We start from the raw sequence: 22,020 nt of genomic DNA on the forward strand, positions 1-22,020 counted from the left end.
AGTCTCTTTAATTTAACGATTCTAGTGGGTGTATAGTTTTAAGTTTTAAAATATTTGTACAGAATATTTGTATAAAAATGCAACAGGTTTCTGCATATTGTGGAATTTAAGAAACAAATGGCAAAGGAAAGAAGTAGAGACAAATTAAGAAATCGACCCTTAACTATAGAGAACAAACTGATGGTTACCAGAGGGAAGGAGAGGGGATGGGTTAAAAAGGTGGCTGGGATTAAGGACTGTACTTGTCCTGATGAGCATTGGGTGATATATGGAATTTTTGAATCACTGTATTGTACACCTGAAACTAATATAACACTGTATGTTAACTATACTGGAATTAAAACAAAACTTAAAAAATATTTATTTTCCAAGTAGCTAAAATCAAGGAAAAGTTTAGAGTTAAATAATGATATAGTTTTTATTATCAGTAATATTTGATAATCCAGAACAATTCTTTTCCTAATGTTTATATATAATTGAGATTTCAAAACAGTGTAAAACCACACCATAAATTTTTCAGCTCTATTGTAACCTCTAATTAAGAATAAGCAAATTGTTCCAGTTGAATAAAATATCAGTTAATTTCATGTTTCTTTTGTTTGCAATGTAATGTAATCAGATTTTACCTACAAAAGTTACACATTCAGAAAATTATACATATTTTAGGGGAAAAAGTATTCTAATGATCTAATGATAAAAAATGTTATAATCATAGCCATCACTCACTGATACTAAATATATGCCATATATTATTCTAGGAGCTTTATATATATAATTTTAATTCTTACTCAGTGAGATATGTGTTGTTATTTCCAGTTTACAAAGGGGAGGCAATTATGGCATTGAGGGATATAAATTTCATAAGGTTAAAAAATTCTTAAATGAATAGATTAAAAAAGTGAACCAGAGCAAATAGAAGATAATTAAATAAGAAAGTAGGCTTGTTTTTTTTTTTAACAATTTATGTTAAGAACTCAAATCTTTCTATAAAAAAAAAAAAGAACTCAAATCTTTTAAGTTGGCTCTGCTGACATTGCATTATTGAAAAATGAAAATATTCACTTCAGAGAACTGACCCCTCAATTTTTCACAGTAAGTTATAATTTAACTTTTGATCTTTGTAATATTTTTTGGCTTATAATATAAAATTAAAGGCTTTTTATTAGCAGAGAATTAAATACTCGCAAGTATAAGCCGTCATATGGATTTAAAAGCAAGTTTAAATTGCATAAGAAAAAAAATCATCATATAATACAATTTTAATATAGTAACCAGTGTGTGAGTGATTAATGAAATATTTAAATCTTATTTTTATTTTTGTACCCAGGAAGGTTATGTTCAAAGGAAAAAGGAACTATGGGGAATCTGTATCTTTATTGCAGCAGTTGACCTAGATGAGATGCCATTCACCTTTACTGAGCTACAGAAAAACATAGAAACCAGGTAAAATTTCTTACATCAATATAGGCCTCTGCCATTAAAGAAAAGTATTTCTGAGATTCAAGATTGCTTCATGTAATACATGTATGATTATGCTTTTTGAGACTGTGTATTTAGCTGAGTGTCCAGAGTTGCTCTAGTAATTAATGTTTGTTGTTGAGTTTATAAGCCTTATACTTAAAAGAAGAATTTACTAATTTTTTTCTAGTAACTCCTGAATTTTGTCCTAAGCAGATAGTTTGTGGAACTTCCAGTTATTTCATTTGCGGTGTATTTATAAAATGTAACAGTAAATAAGTTTACCAGGAAGGTGGTAGCGTATGTATCTTCTTGCATAAAATCACCTAGAATTAAACATAATTGGTGTTTAAATGAGATAAATTGAACTGCATTTTTATTTACTCCAAATAAAATGTGGAAACAAAGACCATTTATTTATTTAATCATTTTTATGAATAATTTATTGTCAAGTTGTCTTACAAACAGCCCCAGTGCTCATCCCAACAGGTGCCCTCCTCAATGCTCATCATCCATTATCCCCTCTCCTATACTCTTCCATCCACCCTCAGTTTGTTCTCTATATTTAAGAGGGGTGGTTTGCCTCCCTCCCTCTCTGTTTGTAACTGTTTCTTCCCCCAACCCTTTCCCCCATGGTCTTCTGTTAAGTTTCTCAAGATTGACATATGAGTGAAAACATAGGATATCTATCCTTCTCTGACTGACTTAGTTCACTCAGCATAATAATACTGTATATCATATTTAACCTGTTAAATTAGAATTGGCTTATGTCTCAGAGATTTCAGTTTATATTTATTCATAAAATCACAAAATCAAAATATTTTTATATAGCTGAAAAATATGTAAGTAAATTTCTACATTAATTTGTATATTCACGTGGTAGATGTTTCATCTACCTCGACGATTCATCTGGCCTAGAAGATTGAAAGTAATATGGATGTTTGGTTAAGACCGAGTGGGTTTTAATCTGGTCTCTGTTGTTCTACAAGCTGTATGACTTGGAATAGATTGCTCAGCCTTATTAAGTCTCAGTTTCCTCATCTGTCAAGTGAAAATTATTAGCTACTTTATAGAATTATGAGAATTATATAACTTATAGTGAATAGAGAAGTAAGCAGTTCATAGAGTCAGCATTTGTAGCTTGACAATAGATACTGTTGAGGTCTTGAGCTCCTTCCTTCTGTAGACCTCCCCTCCACGCCCTTCTCCTACAAAAAAAAAAAAAAAAGAGAAAGAAAGGAAGAAAGAAAGACAACTGGAACAACTGTTAGGTACTCTGACACTTTGCTTGGTTCTAATGATACAGAGGTAGGAAATCATCTGTGACCTCAAGAAAGTTCAGTGGGGAAGATAAAATTAAACACATGGCTGTGATACAGTATTATATAGGTATTTATAGATGACTAAAAATATATGACTGAGAAAAGCTAATTTATCTCTAAGATGAAAGAATTTTCCTGGCAAAGCTTTTCCTATACTTTTTTCCTGAGTATTCATAAGTAACACTATTTTATAATTGGGCATGTCATATATAATTTCCCTAAAGTAAATGTAGTAATGATTTGTTAAAACTTTTTCTTAGGGCATCTCTCTGTTCTAATATCTATCCAGGAATGTTATTTAGACACCTGCTTCTTAAATGTACTTTGGTAAGGGACTTTTTTCTTCAGTATATCTTGGACTGACATTTAATAATATATAAAATCTATTAATTACCAAAAAATGAAATAAAAAACTTATAGTAACCACAAACCTCAATTTTTTATTATTAGAGTTAGCAGGCATAGAGTTAGTGTTAAATTGCCATAAAAGTTTTTATATGCTTACTCTCAATTTCTGTACTTATTTAATTGTGGACAGATAACAAACCAGTATCAATTCATGGAGCACTGCTCTAGAATATATAGTTTTTTTACAGATCTGTGTGTTTTAATTGTGGCTTTTTATGCCTGCTTTTCCTCCCTCTAGCCTTCCCTTCCCTTTCCTTTGCAGGAGGTTCCACAAAAGGAATACTCAACTAAGTTACCCCTAGTAACAGTTCAGTTTCCATAGTGCTCCATAATGGAGCTGAGAATGGTTCTTGAATAAATGATATTCTGAGATTGATTTCTTTTTCTCTGGAGGTATCTACACATTTACTCCCTCTTTTCTGAGCAGAATCATGATCATTTACTCCATATCTTTCTGCTTCTTTATTTGCTGTTTCACACAGCTTGTCATGGCTGCCCCAGTCCCTTCTATATCACGAGGATTTTAATAACCTTCTTTTGGGTTCTTTGCCCTCTGCTGATAAGCTCAAGCTTTTATTTTTACAGTTCTCAAGATAAATGTCTGAGTGGTTCAGTTCATTTAGGAATGAAACCTATAACTCATTAGTTGCTAGACAGCCTATGGGTGGGTCTGGTGACTACCCTTTAGTTCATTTAGTTGTTTTGGTATACACAATTCCTTCGACAAGCTTGATTAGAAATGAGTGTGTGAGATGCAGTTGATGATTGCTATCTTTAGTGCCCTATTTCTCTTTGGTGAAAAATGTATTAATATTTCATGTAGATTAATTTTTTATAGAAAACAATAAAATGATTTAAAGAGATTATTTCAACAACTTAAACATTTTAATCAATTTTTCTTTTCCCTTCCCCAACAATTCAATCCTAAAACCATGGAGGGTGTGTGTGTGTGTGTGTGTGTGTGTGTGTGTGTAGAAAGTAGATATGTGTATCTATGATAGGGGAGAGCCATGGGGTCCAAGAAGGATGTTAGAGTCCAAATGGGATGAGGAGGGCATTCACATGGGTGTGGTTGTAGGTGAGGGTTATGATCTGGGCTGCTTGGTGTGTAACATCAGAGACCAAGCAGGGTGGGTAGGCAGCCATTGTAGGGAGTCACGGCACATGTGAGGTGGGGAGGGGAGTCAGAAGTCTGCTAGGGTGAGGAAGATGTCCATGTGGAGGGGTGAGGGCAGTCTAGGTTGAGGAGTCAGTCTGAGCAGGAGAGAAGAGTCCCCATATGAGAGAGGATAGTTTTGGAGATGGAAGGTAATTACATACGGGGGGGGGGGGTTGACTAAATGGGTAAATAAAGATAAGTAGATCCCAGGTTTCTTAGTGTCAAAGAAGAGTTATAAATATGGAAAGGGGAACACTGGAATGAAACATGTGGTTTTATGTTGGAATTAGATAAATAGATGTAAAGTTATGATTTTCAAAATATATGAGTAGGTATGGAAATATGTATGTATATATCTATCATAAAACTTTTTTTGTTTAAATAAATGTAGGCATAGGTATACAGATACAGGGGTGTAAGTTGAAGCTAGTTGATTTTTACTTTTCAAATTCTAGTAAAATGCAAAAAGTAATTCCTTCTAAAGAATATAATAGCGATTTGGTGTAGAGCTAATAAACTTTTGAATTGAAATATCTATGCTTTGAAAATGAAATAAAACATTTTTTTAGTTAGATTCACTTTCCTCTATTTTCTTTCAGTGTCTACAAATTCTTTGACTTACTAAAAGATATTGATACAAGCACCAAAGTTGATAATGCTGTGTCAAGACTGTTGAAGAAGTATAAGGTATTGTGTGCACTCTACAGCAAATTGGAAAGGTAAAGTAGAAATATTACTCGGATTACCTCTCAGTTTTTCATGTTACTGTTCATGATTCCATCTGGGAACTCTGTTTAGTAATGATACCGGATATTACCCCTTAGATTTGTCCCCTTTGCTATTAGTGGTTTTTTGGGGGGTTTTTGTTTGTTTGTTTGTTTGTTTTGTTTGTTTTTTGGTTATTAGCTTTGTTTTTTTTATCCAGTTATATACATTCTGAATGTTTCCTCCAAAATTGTTATATGGTCCTTTCATATTTCTCATTTGCTTTAACAAACTTTAAGCTTAGTTCCCACTTTAGTTTTCTCTGACGGAAGACTTCTAGTTCTCAATGGAAGAGTGATCTTTAAATTTAAACTTCTTCCTAATTGTGTCACTTAGTTTAGAAAGAGAAAATAATGCAGTGGAAGGGACCATGCAGGTTCCTGCAGGTCCATGCAGTGTACCTGACCTATACTACAACCTGCGATTTGTATTCTCAGTGCTGGGTTAGAAGACTTTTCATTACTGTTCAACTACGAGAAAGATGAAATTCAGACAAAGTTGGGTTGAGTTTTTAATACACTTTTCATCTAGGTCCCCACTGCTACTGGGTACAATCCCAAATCTGGCATGTGCCTGTTACTGTGTCCATTTGGGGACTCATTTCTCTTGGGTAAAAATACATGAAAGTTAATATTTTAGGTAAATAAATAGTAGTAAAGGTAGAGGGAAAAAGAGGCATATCCTTAAATATTCTGGGGAGAATGAGTATGGATATAGAGCTGGAAAGAAACATCTTCTCAGAAGGATGCATCTATTTACCTTTTGCTTCTTTTTGGTTGCTATGTTACTAAAACTTCAAAGGTAAGGTAAAGGATAAAAAAACTGGAGAGAAAAATCAAGATTGGCTTAGAGCTGTTGAAGGAATTTCTCTTGCTCCTCATTTTTAATTGTAATATGGTAGCCATCATTTTTTTTCTTGAGTAAAGCTCTTTGTTGGGTAAAAAAAGATTTTTTATTATAATAAAAATTAATTTGCAAGGAATATAGACTAATTATAAAGTACTTGGAAAATGCAGAAGAGCACAAATAAGAAAATATGAATCACCTCAAATTTTAATACTAGAGATAATATATTTTCATATTTAGAATGTTTTTTTCTTTTGGGTATTGTTTTATATAGAATAGGTTATATTGTATATATAATTTTTTGCTTTTTTAACCTAACTGGGAGTTTTCTAAATGCTTTTCCATTCCTTAAAATGGTTTATGGACTTTAGCTCCTATCTTGAAGCTTATCCTAAGAATGTTATCTTAAATACAAAAAAGCTTTAGAGATTTTTATTGTAGTATTGTTTAAGCCACCAAAAAACTGGAAACAACTTATTTCTGCATGACTGAAATAAATAGTAAAAGACCATAAATATAACCTAAACACTAAATATTATAAAGTGCAAAATAAAATTTGATGGAAACAATATGGGGAAAATGCTTCTAACGTTAAATAAATATAAAATAAAATTTGATGAAAAATAACAATATGGGAAAATGCTTCTGATGTTAATAAAGCAAGATATACTGTGATTATAATTATAGAAGGAAGAAACTTAGGCACTAATGCATTGAATAAAGTAACTGCAAAAGAAATACCAAAATGTTAATCAAGGTTTGTATGAGTGACGTAAATTTCTTCTTCTTCTTTTTTTTTTTTTGAGAGCGCTCAAGCAGGGGGAGGGGCAAAGAGAATGGGGAGGAGTACTGTGCTGACAGTAGAGAGCTGATGCTGGGCTTGAACACATGAACCATGAGATTATGACCTGGGCAGAAATTGGTGTCTTAACCAACCGAGCCACCCGGCACCCCAGAATAACTTATGTTTTTAAAGAGGATGTGTCACCAATATAATACATTAAGTGAAAACTTCTCTAAGCCAATATTTAAGAAAAAACTATTCTGTAAAGACTAGCGCCTCAAAATCTATAATTATACAGTAATTAATAGAATTTTAGTGAGAATGATTTGGAATGTAGTCCTAATTTTTTTTCTGCTATAAAATTTTAATTAGATACTTCTAGGTTTTTTGTTCTGCTGTCTGAGATCAGAAATCTTTTTGAATATTTGTTTTACCTCTTAACCCTTTGTGCTTTCAAGTGATACATTTTCTTTATGATTTTTGTGGGTGCTAAGGGAAAGTTCGAAAAGAAAGTTACACAGTGGAATATTACATGGATAATTCTGTGTAATTTTGGTTCTTCCTACCTCCATGCCTTATGTTTTTTTCTTCAGGCCTGTGTAAGCACTGGCTTCTTCAAGTGAGTTAACAGGGCACAAGATCAGAGTTCCCAAAAATTTTTTCCTAAAATAGTAGTTTGGTATGATGCCCTACCAAACAAAGAGACTCTATCGAGTAGAGCTTAATGTTGAAGAGAATGGAATTTTTTGAGTCAGACAGATTTGTATGCTACTTTGGGCTCTAACATCTACTGTGTGATGTTGGACAAGTGAGTTATCTAATTTTAGTTCTTAGTTTTTAGTGTGTAAACTGAGTTGATAATGGTGCCTATCCTCTTAGGTTTTTTAATGTACTAAATGAGATAATGTAGACAGTGCTGATTCCAGTGCCTGTAATAAACATAGTAAACTTTCCACAGAATTTTTTCATTTTGGGTTTTTGTTTTTCCCCTTAAGTTCTAAGCCCAATATGTGGCTTGAACTCATGACCCTGAGAGCAAAAGTAACATGCTCTATTGATGGAGTCAGCCAGATGCCTCTCTGCAAATTTTTTTTTAAATTTTTTTAATCTTTTTTTTAAAATTTATTTTTGAGAGAGAGAGACAGCATGAGCAGGGGAGGGCCAGAGAGAGAGGGAAGTACAGAATCTGAAGCAGGCTCCAGGCTCCAAACTACCTGTCAGCACAGAGTCTGATGTGGGGCTTGAACCCACGAACTGTGAGATCATGACCTGAGCCGAAGCCGGCCACTCAACCAACTGAGCCACCCAGTTCCCCTCTATAAATGTTTAAAAAAAATTTTTTTTTAATGTTTGAGAGAGAGGGAGAGAATGAGTGAATGAGTGAATGAGTGGGAGAGGGAGACACAGAATCTGAAACAGGCTCCAGGCTCTGAGCTCTCAGCACAGAGCCCAACTCATGAACCTCAAGATCATGACCTGAGCTGAAGTTCCATGTTTAACCGACTGAACCACCCAGACGCCCTTCCATAAATGTTTTTAAAACAAAAAAATATTTCTGGCCCAATTTGGGAAATTTTATATACTATATCCCCCTTTAAAGAGTTACCCTATACACTGGCAACTCAGGATTCTTTTTTTTTTTTTTAACATTAATTTATTATTGATAAACACAGACAGAGCATGAGCATGGGAGGGACAGAGAGGGGGAAGACACAGAATCTGAAGCAGGCTCCAGGCTCTGAGCTGTTAGCACAGAGCCTGATGCAGGGCTCCAACCCATGAACAGTGAGATCATGACCTGAGCCGAAGTGAGACACTCAACTGGCTGAGCCACCCAGGTGTCCCAGGATTCTTAAAAGTCCTATATATGATAAAACAGTTTTCATCATTTCCTAAATTCATTAGACTACTACTATTTGTTTATAAGTATTTAACATCAATTAAAATCTTCTAGAAATAGTGTTTTGTAGAATATACTTTAAGAATCTTTAGCTATCAGCGTATGTTATTGCAAATGAATGAAGGAACTACAAGCATTAACTAAGTGGCTTTTAGTACTCAGTTCTATGTTAGATGCTGACGATACAAAATCTATGATACTATGATCATCAAGAGGCTTATAGTAAATGAGTTGTATATTTTTTAATAAAAATAAGTGCAATAATGCATATGATCTCTTGCAGAGGATTATATATGAGAAGTAGAAATTATATAGATAGTGGGCAAAATATCATGTATGTTCAAGGGTGAGAAGGGTAATTGCAGGGTGCTTTTGAAAAGTAAAAACTGTAAAACACAGTTCCTGAAAAGGATGAAGGATAAATTCACCAATGTGTAGGACTGGGACTTAGCTTCCCAGGCAGAGTGATTCGCATGTGTAGAAAGGAAAAGCAGTAGCATTATATACTTTGATTTTGCTGATGGCTGAAAGGTAGGAAGGGTTCAGACTGATAGTGAGCTTGGACTTTGCCTTGCAGGGGATGAAGTCATTGAATGATTTTGAGCTGGAGATGACAGATCTGGCCGTAAAAGATCACTTGGGCCTTTGTAAAAAGGGGTTTAGAATTTTTATGAACTAGTTATATGATATAAGTGGATTGTCAGGGTTTTTTTCTATCTTATTTGTATCTGTTTCTGAGGAGAAATTAGGAAAATTAACCGTAGTATCAAAGCTTGTTCATTTCAGAGCAGACTTTATGTGTGCATCTATATGGTAATATATGTGGCAATATGATTATGGTAACTTTAAAAAACCTAAACACGTCTAAGTACAAATACTAGTTTAGCCATTTACTGACTGTGTGAGTTAGGAAAAGTTACTTAACTTCTCTAAACATCAATTTCAATCTAAAATTTAGCCAGTAATACTTTCTTACAGGGTAATTGTGAGAATTAAATAAGACCATGTTACTGATTATATCACTTTCCAGCACATATTAAGTGCATAATAAATGGTAGCTTTTAAAGTTATTACTAGCTTCATTAATGCTATCATAGAGAAATATAATGTAAGCCATGCATTTTAAATATTTTAGTAGCTATGTGACAAAAAATAAAAAGAAACCAGTGAAATTAATTTTAACATTTTTTAACCTATATATTTCAGAATACCTCATTTCCGCATGTATAATTCACACTAAAATTTGTGCCTAAATGTTCATAGCAACATTGTCATAATAGCCAAAAGTGGATTATTTTATTGTTTAGCCATAAAAGGGAATAAAGTACTTTTAGATACTATAGCATGGATGAACCTTGAAAACATTAAGCTAAGTGAAAGAAGCCAGACACAAAAGACCGTAATTCCATTATATGAAATGTCCAAATGGGCATATCCATACAGATGGAATATAAATTAGTGATTGCCACGGAATGGGAAGTACTGCTAAGAGATATAGAGTTTGTTTGGGGGGTGATGGAAATATTCTGGAATTAGTGGTGATGGTTGCAAAACAAAGTGAATATACTAAAATTACTGATTTTATAAACTTTAAAATTGTAAGTTTTATCCTATATGAGACATTTTAATGAGAAAACGTGAAACCAGTATAAAAGCTGTTAATGAAATATTTCACATTCTTTTTCTCATACTAAGTATTTTTGAACACTTTGGTGTGTAATTTACATTTACAGCACAACTTTATTTGCACTAGCTACATTTCAGGTGTTCAGTAGCTTGCTATAAGTGCTTGTGGCTAGCATATTAGCACAGATTTATAATAAATGCAATTACATCTTTTACTGTATGATAGCATTTTATTTTGAGTTACATTAAGTTACAGTTTAAAACAATGCATTAGACATTAAACATCTTTTCTATAATTACAAAAAGTCCTTCAGTACTGCTTTTTATTATAACATAGTAATTTTCTCTATATACATTTTTTATTTAAATATTTTTTGTGACTGGCTTCTTTCACTTAGCATGTTTTCATGGATTATCCATGTTGTAGCATGTTTCAGTACTATGTTACCATTTATTAAGGAGTCATATTCCACTGTATGGCTTTACCACATTTTATCAGTTTACAGACATTTGTATTGTGTCTTTTAAAGTAGTTGAGAGCATAGAGAAAAGCAAGTGTATATTTATAGAGTTTGTTACATTGATTGTCTTATTAAACCATTTCTTGTTCTCTTCATTTGTTCCTATGGATTTGGTTTACCATCTAGGGTCATTTGTTTACCCCAACACAGCTTTGATCCCACCCACCTCTTTTGTGCAAATAAATTATGTTTCTATATGTTATAGGTACTAAAATATAATTATATACATCGTATGTTATACAGTTGCTTTCACATCAGTTATGAGAAGAAAGAAAGATATGCATTTATACCATCTTTTATAATAACATAATTTTACCTTTTCCAGTGCTTTGTTTTTTCATGTGGATATGAATTACCATCTTGGGTTACTTGTTTTTAGCATGAAGAACTTCTTTTAGTATTTCTTGTGAGAAATATTTAGTATTTCTAGTGAGTCTGCTATCAACAAATTCTCTATTGTTTGGTAATGTCTATTTTATTTTTACTCTTGACAGTTTTGCTGGATATGATTCTTGGTTTTTCTTTTGGCACTTTGAATATGTAATCTTGCTTCCTTCTCATCTTCATTGTTTCATGAGGAGACAGCTATTAATGTTTTTGGGTTCCTAACTACATGCTGTATCATTTTTCTCTTGCTGTTTTCCTGTTTTCCTCTTTGTCTTTTAACACTTTTACTGTGATATAGCTGGGTATGAATTCCTTTACATTCATTCTACTTGGAGTTTATGTGTTTTGGATGTGTAAATTATTTTTCATCAGATTCAGGAAGTTTTCAGCTATTCATTTTTTCTTGCTATATCTCCACCCATTCTGATACTCCCATTACACATATATTGGATCTTTTTTGGTGTTCACATTTCTGTGAACCTCTTCAGTTTTCTTCTTTTTCTCCCCTCTTTGTTCTTATGACAACACACTCTCTCTTTTGACATATCTTCAAGTTTAATATTTCTTCCTTATGCCAGCTCAGATCTACTGTTGAGTTGTGTAGTGAACTTTTCATTTTGGTGGTTGTACATTTCAACTCAAATTTCCATTTGGTTCTTTTAAAATAATATCTCTTGATTGATATTCTCTATTGGATGAGACAATATCAGAATACCTTTCTTTCTCAAGTCTGACATATGGGCTCTCTTGAATGCAATCTCTTGCCTGCTTTTTTCCCATGTAGAGTTCATACTTTTCCTACTTCTTTGCATATTTCATTTATTCTTGAAAGCTGAACATTTTGATAACATTGCACTAACTCTAGGTACTGATGCTCCTTTCTTGTGTGGCTTTCTGTTGTCATTCTTTGTTCAGTGGCCTAGCTGTGTTTTTTCAGTGAAGTATATTTGTCCCACTGTGTGCAGCCTTTGATATTGCTCTTCAGTGTAGCCATTGGCCATGTGCACAGTTGATCTGAGGTGAGTCATTTTCAAGAGGTTCTCTTTGACAATCTTTTTCCCCCTGATCTCTCTGGTTAAGTAACCACTTTGTTGATACCTAGCTGTTACCTTCTATTAATTGCTAAACGGTTATTTTGCTGTTTTTGACATTGTCTGGGTCTCAAATTGCTTCACAGTATGATTTGATTAAATTGGCTCCCTTTGCAGGAATGGTCTTAAGTTCAGCCTTGAGGCTTGTTCTTTTTCCAGGAGACCTCTTTTTAGCTCTTTCTTCCTCTGGTTCTCTCCTAAATGGTCTAGAATTTAGCTTGTTGCTTTCATAGAATTGCCAGTCTCCTCTAACATGCTTACCACCAAAATTTCTATTGTTTTCTTTTCTTTTTTTTGATAGTTTATTGTCAAATTTCTTTCCATATAACACCCAGTGCTCTTCCCCACAAGTGCCCTCCTCCACCACCACCACCTCCTTTTCCCCTCCCTCTCCCCCTCCTCCCTCAACCCTGGGTTCATTTTCAGTATTCAGTAGTCTCTCAGGTTTTGCGTCCCTCTCTCTCCTCAACTCTTTCCCTCTTCCCCTCCCCATGGTCCTCCATTAGGTTTCTCCTGTTCTCCTGTTAGACCTATGAGTGCAAACATATGGTATCTGTCCTTCTCCGCCTGACTTATTTCGCTTAGCATGTGTGGAGGTTCCTCAAAAAATTAACAAAGAACTCCCCTATAGCCCAGCAATAGCACTGCTAGGAATTTACCCAAGGGATACAGGAGCACTGATGCACGCGTACCCCAATGTTCATACCAGCAATGTCAACAATAGCCAAATCATGGAAAGAGCCTAAATGTGCATTGTTTTCAATGGCACTAAGCCTTGAAAGCCCCCACACTGTGTTCCAAATGAAGTTAATTCCTTTGGAGAGAGCTTTGGAACTCTTAAGACTTGCCTCTCTCCTGGACATCACTTTTGTGCCGCTGCTAGGAGGTCAGAATGGGAACAGTGACCCTCTTCCCTTAGAATGTCATTTCTACTTTAGGAGTAGGGCACTGAGAAAAGGTGATAGCCACTTATCTTCTCAGATTGCCTTTCGTATCTGGAACCTGTGTACTGTGAACTAAGTGGGGTAATAGAAGTCAAGGCCCCAGTATTCTTGATCTGCTGTGCCTGGAATAGAACTTTTGCCCTATGAGTGGGGCCTAATAGAGGAAGGGAGCCCCAGACCTACCAGCTTCTCTTGCCTGGAATAGACTTTCTGCAATACAAAGCTGGGGATGATTAGAAATTTTGGTTACCTTACTTTCCCAGAGCGATAGTCCTAGGCTGGGAGCTGCAGAGAGAGCGAGTCCTGTGTCTTGGCTGCACCTGCCCAGGATAGAGCTTTATGATACTGAGCTAGAGAGGAGGAGGAAGTTTTGCTTTGAATTCCACATTCTATTTTTGTTCTTACCAAGAGTTAGTAGATTTTCATAAAGAAATGTTTCCTTTTTTTGCTGTATGCCCTTAGGAGAACTTCCAGAGACTTTAGATGATTTTTAAAATAATTTCAACCAATTATAGTTACCACACTGGGGAGCAGGTCTGTAGAGATTTTTACTCCACAATTGTCCTAAACAAACAGGTTTTATAGTACTTTTAAGTTGAGTTATTTTAGTGAGATTAATAGTTAAATACGCTTTTATGACCTGATCAGGGATTCTAACTGGATCAAGATTTAATTACAAAATATATGCTGAGTTACAAATGCACATATGGAGTCTAGTCCTTTTGTAGTTATATATGAACACTGATGTGTAAAATGTCATGTATTGGAAAAATCTACTTTAATATTTTTAATAATGCTACACTTTTTGTCTTTAAAATATATACTCTGAAAAAAAATAAAATGTATACTTTGGATATAAGATGAATAAAGCATGATAAAATTGACTTCTAAATGATGAAAAAAATTTAAAGTAACTTTTTAAAAGCCATAATGGTAATATAATTATTTTTTCCTTTTAGGACATGTGAACATATATATTTGACACAGCCTGGCAGTTTGTAAGTATCTCAGAGCATGTTATTTTTATCTTTTTGTTTTTTTATTTTTTAAATACTTTTAAAGTTTATTTCTTTATTTTGAGAGAGAGAGAGAGAGACAGTATGAGTAGGAGAGGAGTATAGAGAGGAGAGAGAAAGAATCCCAAGCAGGCTCTGCACTGTCAACACAGAGCCCAGTGTGGGGGTTGAACTCACACGCCTTGAGATCATGACCTGAGCTGAAATCAAGACTTGGACACCACTAGCCACCCAGGTGCCCCCTCCTTTTCTTTTCTTTTTTTTTTTTCAGTGATTTTTCTGGAATAATCCCAAACTTGATAATGTCAGGTTAGTTTGATTGATTATAGCATGCTGATTCATAAATTAACATCATAGTTTTAAACTCTGTGCCCATTACTTACCGTCTCACAAAGAAAATGGTATGAAATACGTTCCCTTTACCACAAGGTGAATAGGGTGGCAGTTCATTCAGTGCAACATATCACCAGCTTAGGGAAAAAATGCATATTCACTGGCTAAATCTTTTTTGAGGGTCCACTATAAGCACTATATTAACTTTATTAAGACCAAGAGCATAGTTTTTTTTAATAAGAGTAAATGTCAAAGTATATATTAAAATTTCCAAATTATCTTTAAGTACTCCAGATACTCCAACAGTATACCCGTGTAAGAGCTCTAGAGGTTTTCTTTGGAAATGGAATGAGTAGTATATGAGATTTTCTGCCCCACTGACTAGTGGTCTTGAAGATGATTGATATAAAGGGAAATTATATGTTTATTAATAATACTAATCTATTCCAGTTGTTAAAACCAACAAGTAATCAAAGCATAGTGTTAAATTGGTGAACTAGAGTCACCCAAACCTCTATTTTTCTGCTTAAGTGTTGATTTTAATTAGAAAGCAAAGAGCAGGAAAGTATTAAGTAATTGGAAGCCAAGTACATCATAGAATACCACTTCTTGTGCATAGTTTTAGATTAGAATTGAAATATTAAATATTTCTTTTACAAAATGTATCTTGTACATTTTTTACATGGGATAAATATAAATATCCTGGTAAAAACACTAACTAAAGTGAGACAAATTGAGTTAATGTGTAAATTGTGCATTTAAAATGGATTGTATTCTCTTATGCAATCAACTTAGGACCATAATTTAAAAAGAATGAAGGGGTGCCTGGGTGTCTCAGTCACTCCACACTTAATGAAGCCTGCTCAGTATTCTTCCCTCTCTACCTCTCTCCACCCACCCCTTGTGTGTGTACACACTCTCTCTAAATAAATAAATAAAAGGAAAAGAGAAATAGTTGGAAGACTGTCAATGTAAAATTTTTTTCTGCTTTTATTTTTTTTACTAGGATATCTACTGAAATAAACTCTCTATTGGTGCTAAAAGCTTCTTGGATCACATTTTTACTAGCTAAAGGTAAGGTCATTAATTTTGTTACCTGTTAATGTTTCAAATGCAATAATCGATAATTCTTTTGGACTGGGCTCAAAGTTTTTTATTCAGTTTAATGTTACTTCCTCCACCCACTTCCCAATTCTCTTTGTAGCTTGTTAACTCTTAGCAAGTTCTTGTCATTATGGCCCTGGAAATGACTTTGGAAATGTCTCACCTCATTTCTGTTTCTAATATCCTTTTATCCTTCTTCCTCCCCCTTTTTTAAGGATAATGTTACTTGGGGCACCTGGGTGGCTCAGTCGGGTAAGTGTCCGACTTCGGCTCAGGTCAGGTCTCACCTTTGTGGGTTCGAGCCCCGTGTCAGGCTCTGTGCTAACAGCTCAGAGCCTGGAGCCTGCTTCAGGTTCTGTGTCTCCTTCTCTCTCTGCCCCGCCCCCTCTCATGCTCTGTCTCTCTGTATCAAAATAAATAAAACATTAAAAAATTTTTTTTAAAAAGGAAGAATACTGTTACTGTTTTTATAAGAATGATACATATTCATGATAAATTGAAATAATGCAGCAATGATACATATTCATGATAAGGAATTGAAATAATACAGCAAATGCAAAGAAAAATGTAGAAAAAATTACCCAAAACCTACCTAGAAATAATTATTAAAATTAGACTGTAATTCCAGATATATTTTTGTGAATAGAATTGATAAAAAAAGAGATGGGAAATGTGTGCATTCACAAACAAATCTAATTTTTTTAAACAATAGATCACATTATAGTGCAACATGTAAACAGAAAAATTAATTTTACTCAAATTTATGGAAGAAAATAAGAGAATGGAAGGAATTGCTTAAATTTAGATAAATGTTTTGTCACTGAAGCAGTTTTAGTTTCTAAAATACGTCTCTAAGACTATAAAAAGCATTATTAAAAATTAAGGTTATAGTCTTTATTTTACTTGACTTTCTGTTTTGATTTAAAGATACTAATCTGCTTGAAGGAAAAGAACACTAATATTACCACTTTTCCTGTTACCTCCCCATTCCCTACTTTCAGATTTTCTCATTTTTTTATTATATTATCAAAGATAATATTATAACATATTATGTTCTATAATTATTTAGTCTCACTTCTATATTGTGGTAGATTCTAAGTTTATTGTCACTCCTCTGTTTCTTGTCACTTCTCCATTTCTTAGTTCTTTATTTTGATTCATCTTTAGCTGGGTGGATTTTACCAAGAAGGAGTTTTTCAGAAAAGGTTTTTTGGCATCATATTCCCTCTGTTTATTATGTTTATGAGTCATGTCCATAGTCTTTATACTTGAAGGACCTCTGGGCCATCTATCCTGTTTTTGTGTCATATTTGTTTTCCTCAGGACATTGTTTTCTGGCATTGAACATTGATGTTGAGAAATTGGAGACTAGCTTAATTTCTGTCCCCTTATTTACTTTCTGAATGCTTGACTTTTCTTTTTAAAGTTGAGCTTCAGTACCTTAACTAGAATATCTCTTGTTTTTTATTCTGTATTAATTTAGTTTTTTTTTTTTTGTAACACTGTATTTCGTTATAAACTGAAGGTCTGGTCTTTATTTCAAAGAAATCTTAACATACTACATTTTTTTAAAACTTTATTTGAAAGAGAGAGAGAGAGAGAGAGAAAGCACAAGTGGGGGAGGGGCAGAGAGAGATTGAGAGAGAGACGGTGGTGGGGGGAAATGAATGAATATTCTAGCTCAGGGCTCAAACCCACAAACCATGAGATCATGACATGGGCTGAAATCAAGAGTCAGCTATCTAACCAACTGAGCCACCCAGGCACCCTTAACACCCTATATTTTTAAATATTCTATTCAGTTAGGTGCTATACTGTGTTGTTTCAGGAACTTAAATGTCTTCTGTTGGATTGTTTTTATCTTCCATATTTAGTATCTGTTCTCAAATTATTCTGATCCTTGGTCTTTTTCTAATGTAGTATCTGTTTTTGTCTCAAGCGTTTCTTCTGTTTTGAGATAAACTTTGTTTGTAATGGAGTTATTTGGTCTTCAGTTTTTTCTTAACTTTTCTAGCTCCTTATTTTTATATAGTTTTTATTTCTTAGTGCAAGGAGTTATAGGGCATTTTCTTCTGATATATTATCTTCCAGATTGGGTTCTCTGTTTTTTTTTCCCTTCTTACATTGTGATTCTATTTTTTTCTTTTTTTCTTTTGTATGTTTGCATAATTGCTGTGCTTCTCACACTTTCTCCCACCCCATGTTACTAGGACTTTACATGGGTAGCCCTGACATGATGTTCTACTTTCTCTGATGTGGTTGGTGTGTGATGGTCTGTTTTCTCTGATGTAGTGTGAATAAATGTCTTTTCACCTACTTTGCATTTTATCTTTGGCTCATTGTGTTCCCAAAAGAGCTACAATAAGACTACAGTCTTTTTATTATACTACTTTTAGTCGGGATAAGGGAAAAAGTGACTTTATCTGGCATGATATGAGTCTTTGTTGTTCTGAGATTCTTGTCAGAATGAACTCTGAAATAGAACACTTGTAGTGATAATTACATCCTATTTCCATAACAGTATTGTGTTGGGATTCAGATTGGCCCCCAGTTCAGCACAGTATACTGGAGTCTCTGTGTTTACCAGAAAGTTAGCTATCGTTACTTCCTATCTTTTATCCTTCTCTCTCCCATCAGCAATTTCTATGCCCTCGAAGTAAGAGAAAGAAAAGATGAGGATACTCTGAGTCAGTATCTCTTAAATTTGATTTTGGTACAGACACTTAGCCAGTACATGTTTTCCTTTTATTTTATTGCATATTGGAGGAGAATTCTTTGATCTGACTTCACTTTACTGTTTATTTATTTATTTTCTAATGTTTGTTTATTTTTGAGAAAAGAGAGAGCATGAGTTGAGGGGCAGAGAGAGCATGAGTTGAGAAGGGGCAGAGAGAGAGAGAGAGGGAGGGAGAGAGGGAGAGAGGGAGAGAGAGAGAAGGAGGGAGAGGGAGACAGAATCTGAAGCAGTCTCCAGGCTCTGAGCTGTCAGCACAGAGCCCGATGTGGGATTCAACCTCATGAACTGTGAGATCATGACCTGAGCCAAAGTTGGATGCTTAACTGTCTGAGCTATCCAGGCGCCACTTTACTATTTTAAACTGCAGATCCTTGATATCATTCTTTACTTCTTTGGTAATTCTTAATAACTTCTAAGTATATTACAAACATATGTTTGCACTATTCCTGTGGATCTAAAAAACCTGCCTGATGCAGGGTTACCTGTTTTTTCACATAGTTTCTGTACCTTTAATATTTGTTGGGATTGTTAATGATTTAACAGTCAGATACCAAGAAGATAGAAGGTGAGCCAAATTAAACTTTTTAAAAAAATTTTTTGCAATGTTTATTTTCGAGAGAGAGACAGAGTGCAAGCAGGAGAGGGGCAGAGAGAGAGGGAGACACAGAATCCGATGCAGGCTCCAGGCTCTGAGCTGTCAGCACAGAGCCCGATGTGAGGCTTGAACCCACAATCCGTGAGATCAGGACCTGGGCTGAAGTTGGATGTTTAATTGACTAAGCCACCCATGCACCCCTAAACTTCTCTTTTAAAAATAATGTATAACATAGAGTCACAAGCAAATAAATCATAGCTATATTTGATCATGATTTGCATAGCTACACTATTTTTTCCCTTAGGTATTTATTTTATGCATTTATTTTCTCACAGCTCTCTTGTTGTGTATTTACTGTATTAACTTTTTAAGATTTTGTGCTAGGTAATTACTTTATGGATGACTTTCATTTATATGCTAATTTTGTTATTAATGGCTTTGGTTATTGTAATATTTTAGAGTGAGGTCAAAATTGAAATAAATGAGGCTTCATAAATAAAAGGATTTCTATGTGTTATACTTCAGAAGTATATTCAGAAGTAATAAATTCTGTAGCTCTTGCCAAAAACTTAAGAAAGCAAAAACAAGGGGCCCTGAGTGGCTCAGCCAGTTAAGCATCTGAATTTGGCTCAGGTCATGATCTCATGGTTTATGGGTTCGAGCCCTGTGTTGGGCCATGCACTGACATCTCAGAGCCTGGGGCCTATGTCAGCTTCTGTTTCTTCCTCTCTCCCTCTCTCTGTCTCTGCCCCTTCTGCACGTGTGCATGCGCACATGAACTCTATCTCAAAAATTTAATGAATAAACATTAAAAGGAATAATAAAAAATGAATTTATTAAAAAAATTTAATGTTTTTTAATTTATTTTTGAGAGAGACCGAGCATGGGTGGGCAAAGGCAAAGAAAGAGGGAGACACAGAATCTGAAGCAGATTCCAGGCTCTCGGCACAGAGCCCAATGTGGGGATCGAATCCACAAACCATGAGATGACCTGCACTAAAATTGGACACTTAACCAATTGAGCCACCTAGGTGCCCCCAAAACAAGTTTAGACATAGGGAATGAATTATGATAGATAAATGTCAAGTTCTCATGGTAGATTTATATTTCATTAGTAATTTCATAACTTTTTATGTCATTTATATTTTATATATTTCAAATCTGAGTTTTTGTAGAACAAAAAATTTTTAAGTTCTTTAATATATCTTTAGTGATTCTTAAATAAGTGAGTATATGCATATGTCCATACCCACAATTTTCCCTGTTTTAAAGATCTCAATCTCAGTCTATAGTCTGTTACTAATGTGAACCTGCTTTATTTTCAGGGGAAGTGTTACAAATGGAAGATGATCTCGTCATCTCATTTCAGTTAATGCTGTGTGTCCTTGATTATTTTATTAAACTCTCACCTCCTGCATTGCTCAAAGAACCATATAGTAAGTATTTCAATAATTTATGCACCTCTTACATCATTACTCAACAGTTGTTTATTTCATGTTGACTAGGTCCAAAACATGGTTCTATAGCTGAAGGGATGGTAAAAAAGAAATCAGACCTGGACTCTGCCCTCAAGTAGTATAAGGTATACAAGTAGAGATAAGACAAGTAAGTAAGTAATCCATATATGGCCACTTCCTAAGTGGTCTGGGCCAAAATAAAGTAAATGCTGTGAGAGTTAAGAAGAAAGTTTTTTTAAGTGGGGGAAGACCAAGGAAGACCATATAACAGAGATGGATTTGAACTGAGTGTTGAAGAGTAGATAGCATTTGAGGGTTAGGGGAATTTGGGGTAGAATATTCCCAGTAAAGAGAAAATAAGAGTTAAGGGACAGATTGAATGGAAACTTCATGAAAGAGAATGGCCCATTCTGTAGGGGGAGAGTACCTAAGTTGTATTACTGGATGCTACAATTATTATATGACTAATTTTTTTTAGCATATGAATTGTAATCTACTTCATTGGGTGATGAGGTGAGAAGTGTTTTTAAATGAAAGTAAGTGTTGCTAAAAAAAAAAGAAAGAAAATAATTTGTTGAAATAGCATTAAGCAAAGATTAGTATATTCCTCTTAGAATGGAATTACTTCTTTTGGTGACACCAAGAGTAAAATTTCAAAATCACTTATTATACCACAGAAAAATGTAAACTAAGTCTAAACTGATTCCTTGGTCCTAAAATAGTGAAAGTATTGATTATACTGAAAGTAATAGAGGACAGATCAAAACATGGAAGTCCAAAGTGTTGTTGGAAGTAGCTGAAAAGTTGAAGCCTAATTCATCTTTTTGAACAATAACTTCATGGAAAAATGTGTTGAACGTGGTTTGACAGAAAATGCAGGTTAATAGCAAAACCAAAATGGGAGAAAAATACAAAACAATATATTTTAACAATTTCTGAATCTGTAATGATTTTATGTCTTTTCTTCAGTTTTTTTCAATTTTTGTAAGTTTAATAAGTTGGTGTAGAATGTTACTTTAGGTTGACAGGCTTTGTTTGTTAGGATTATTCAAATGTACATTTTAGTTCTCCAAGTGCTATGTTAAAGAAACCAGGATGAGGTGTTAAATTGAGTATGGTAAACTTTTAATTACCTTTTTATTAGGAGAATTCCAGATGAATACAAAAGTAGACAGTAGTGTACTAAGCCCTGTGTACTTAATTGCGTACCTTCAACATCTTATGGTCAACTGGGAGTTTCATCTGCTGCCCAGTTGCATTAGTTATATTATTTTGAAGTACATCTTTGCATAACATTTCCTCCTTACAAATTGTAGTATGTATCTCTAAAAGGTAGTCTTTTTAAAAAGCAGAATGACTGTTATTAGCACACCTGAAAATCAATAGTGATTTGTAACCTAATGCCACCAAATATCTAGTAAGTATTCAGATTTTCAGTTGCCTTTTAAAAGTGATTTTAAAACTTTTTTTTACAGGTTGACTAAATCAGAATCTAAATAAGATCTATACCTTATGACTGATTGATATGGTTTTGAGACTTTAAAAAAAAACTTCCCATTCCATCTGT

At 34.1% G+C, this 22,020-nt stretch overlaps 1 protein-coding gene across 2 annotated transcripts in view; it reads left to right on the plus strand.

The window, feature by feature from the left end:
- The window catches only part of RB1 (RB transcriptional corepressor 1), a 177,176-nt gene that overhangs the window by 50,349 nt on the left and 104,807 nt on the right, over nt 1-22,020 (plus strand). For both annotated transcript variants that reach the window (XM_029936746.1, XM_029936747.1), the window contains exons 3-7: nt 1,328-1,443; nt 4,947-5,066; nt 14,171-14,209; nt 15,567-15,634; nt 20,322-20,432. In XM_029936746.1, the coding sequence (XP_029792606.1) occupies nt 1,328-1,443; nt 4,947-5,066; nt 14,171-14,209; nt 15,567-15,634; nt 20,322-20,432 (454 nt within the window). The remainder of the gene's footprint in view (nt 1-1,327; nt 1,444-4,946; nt 5,067-14,170; nt 14,210-15,566; nt 15,635-20,321; nt 20,433-22,020) is intronic.

Source organism: Suricata suricatta, chromosome 4 (assembly GCF_006229205.1).
Source record: "Suricata suricatta isolate VVHF042 chromosome 4, meerkat_22Aug2017_6uvM2_HiC, whole genome shotgun sequence".
Taxonomy (NCBI): domain Eukaryota; kingdom Metazoa; phylum Chordata; class Mammalia; order Carnivora; family Herpestidae; genus Suricata; species Suricata suricatta.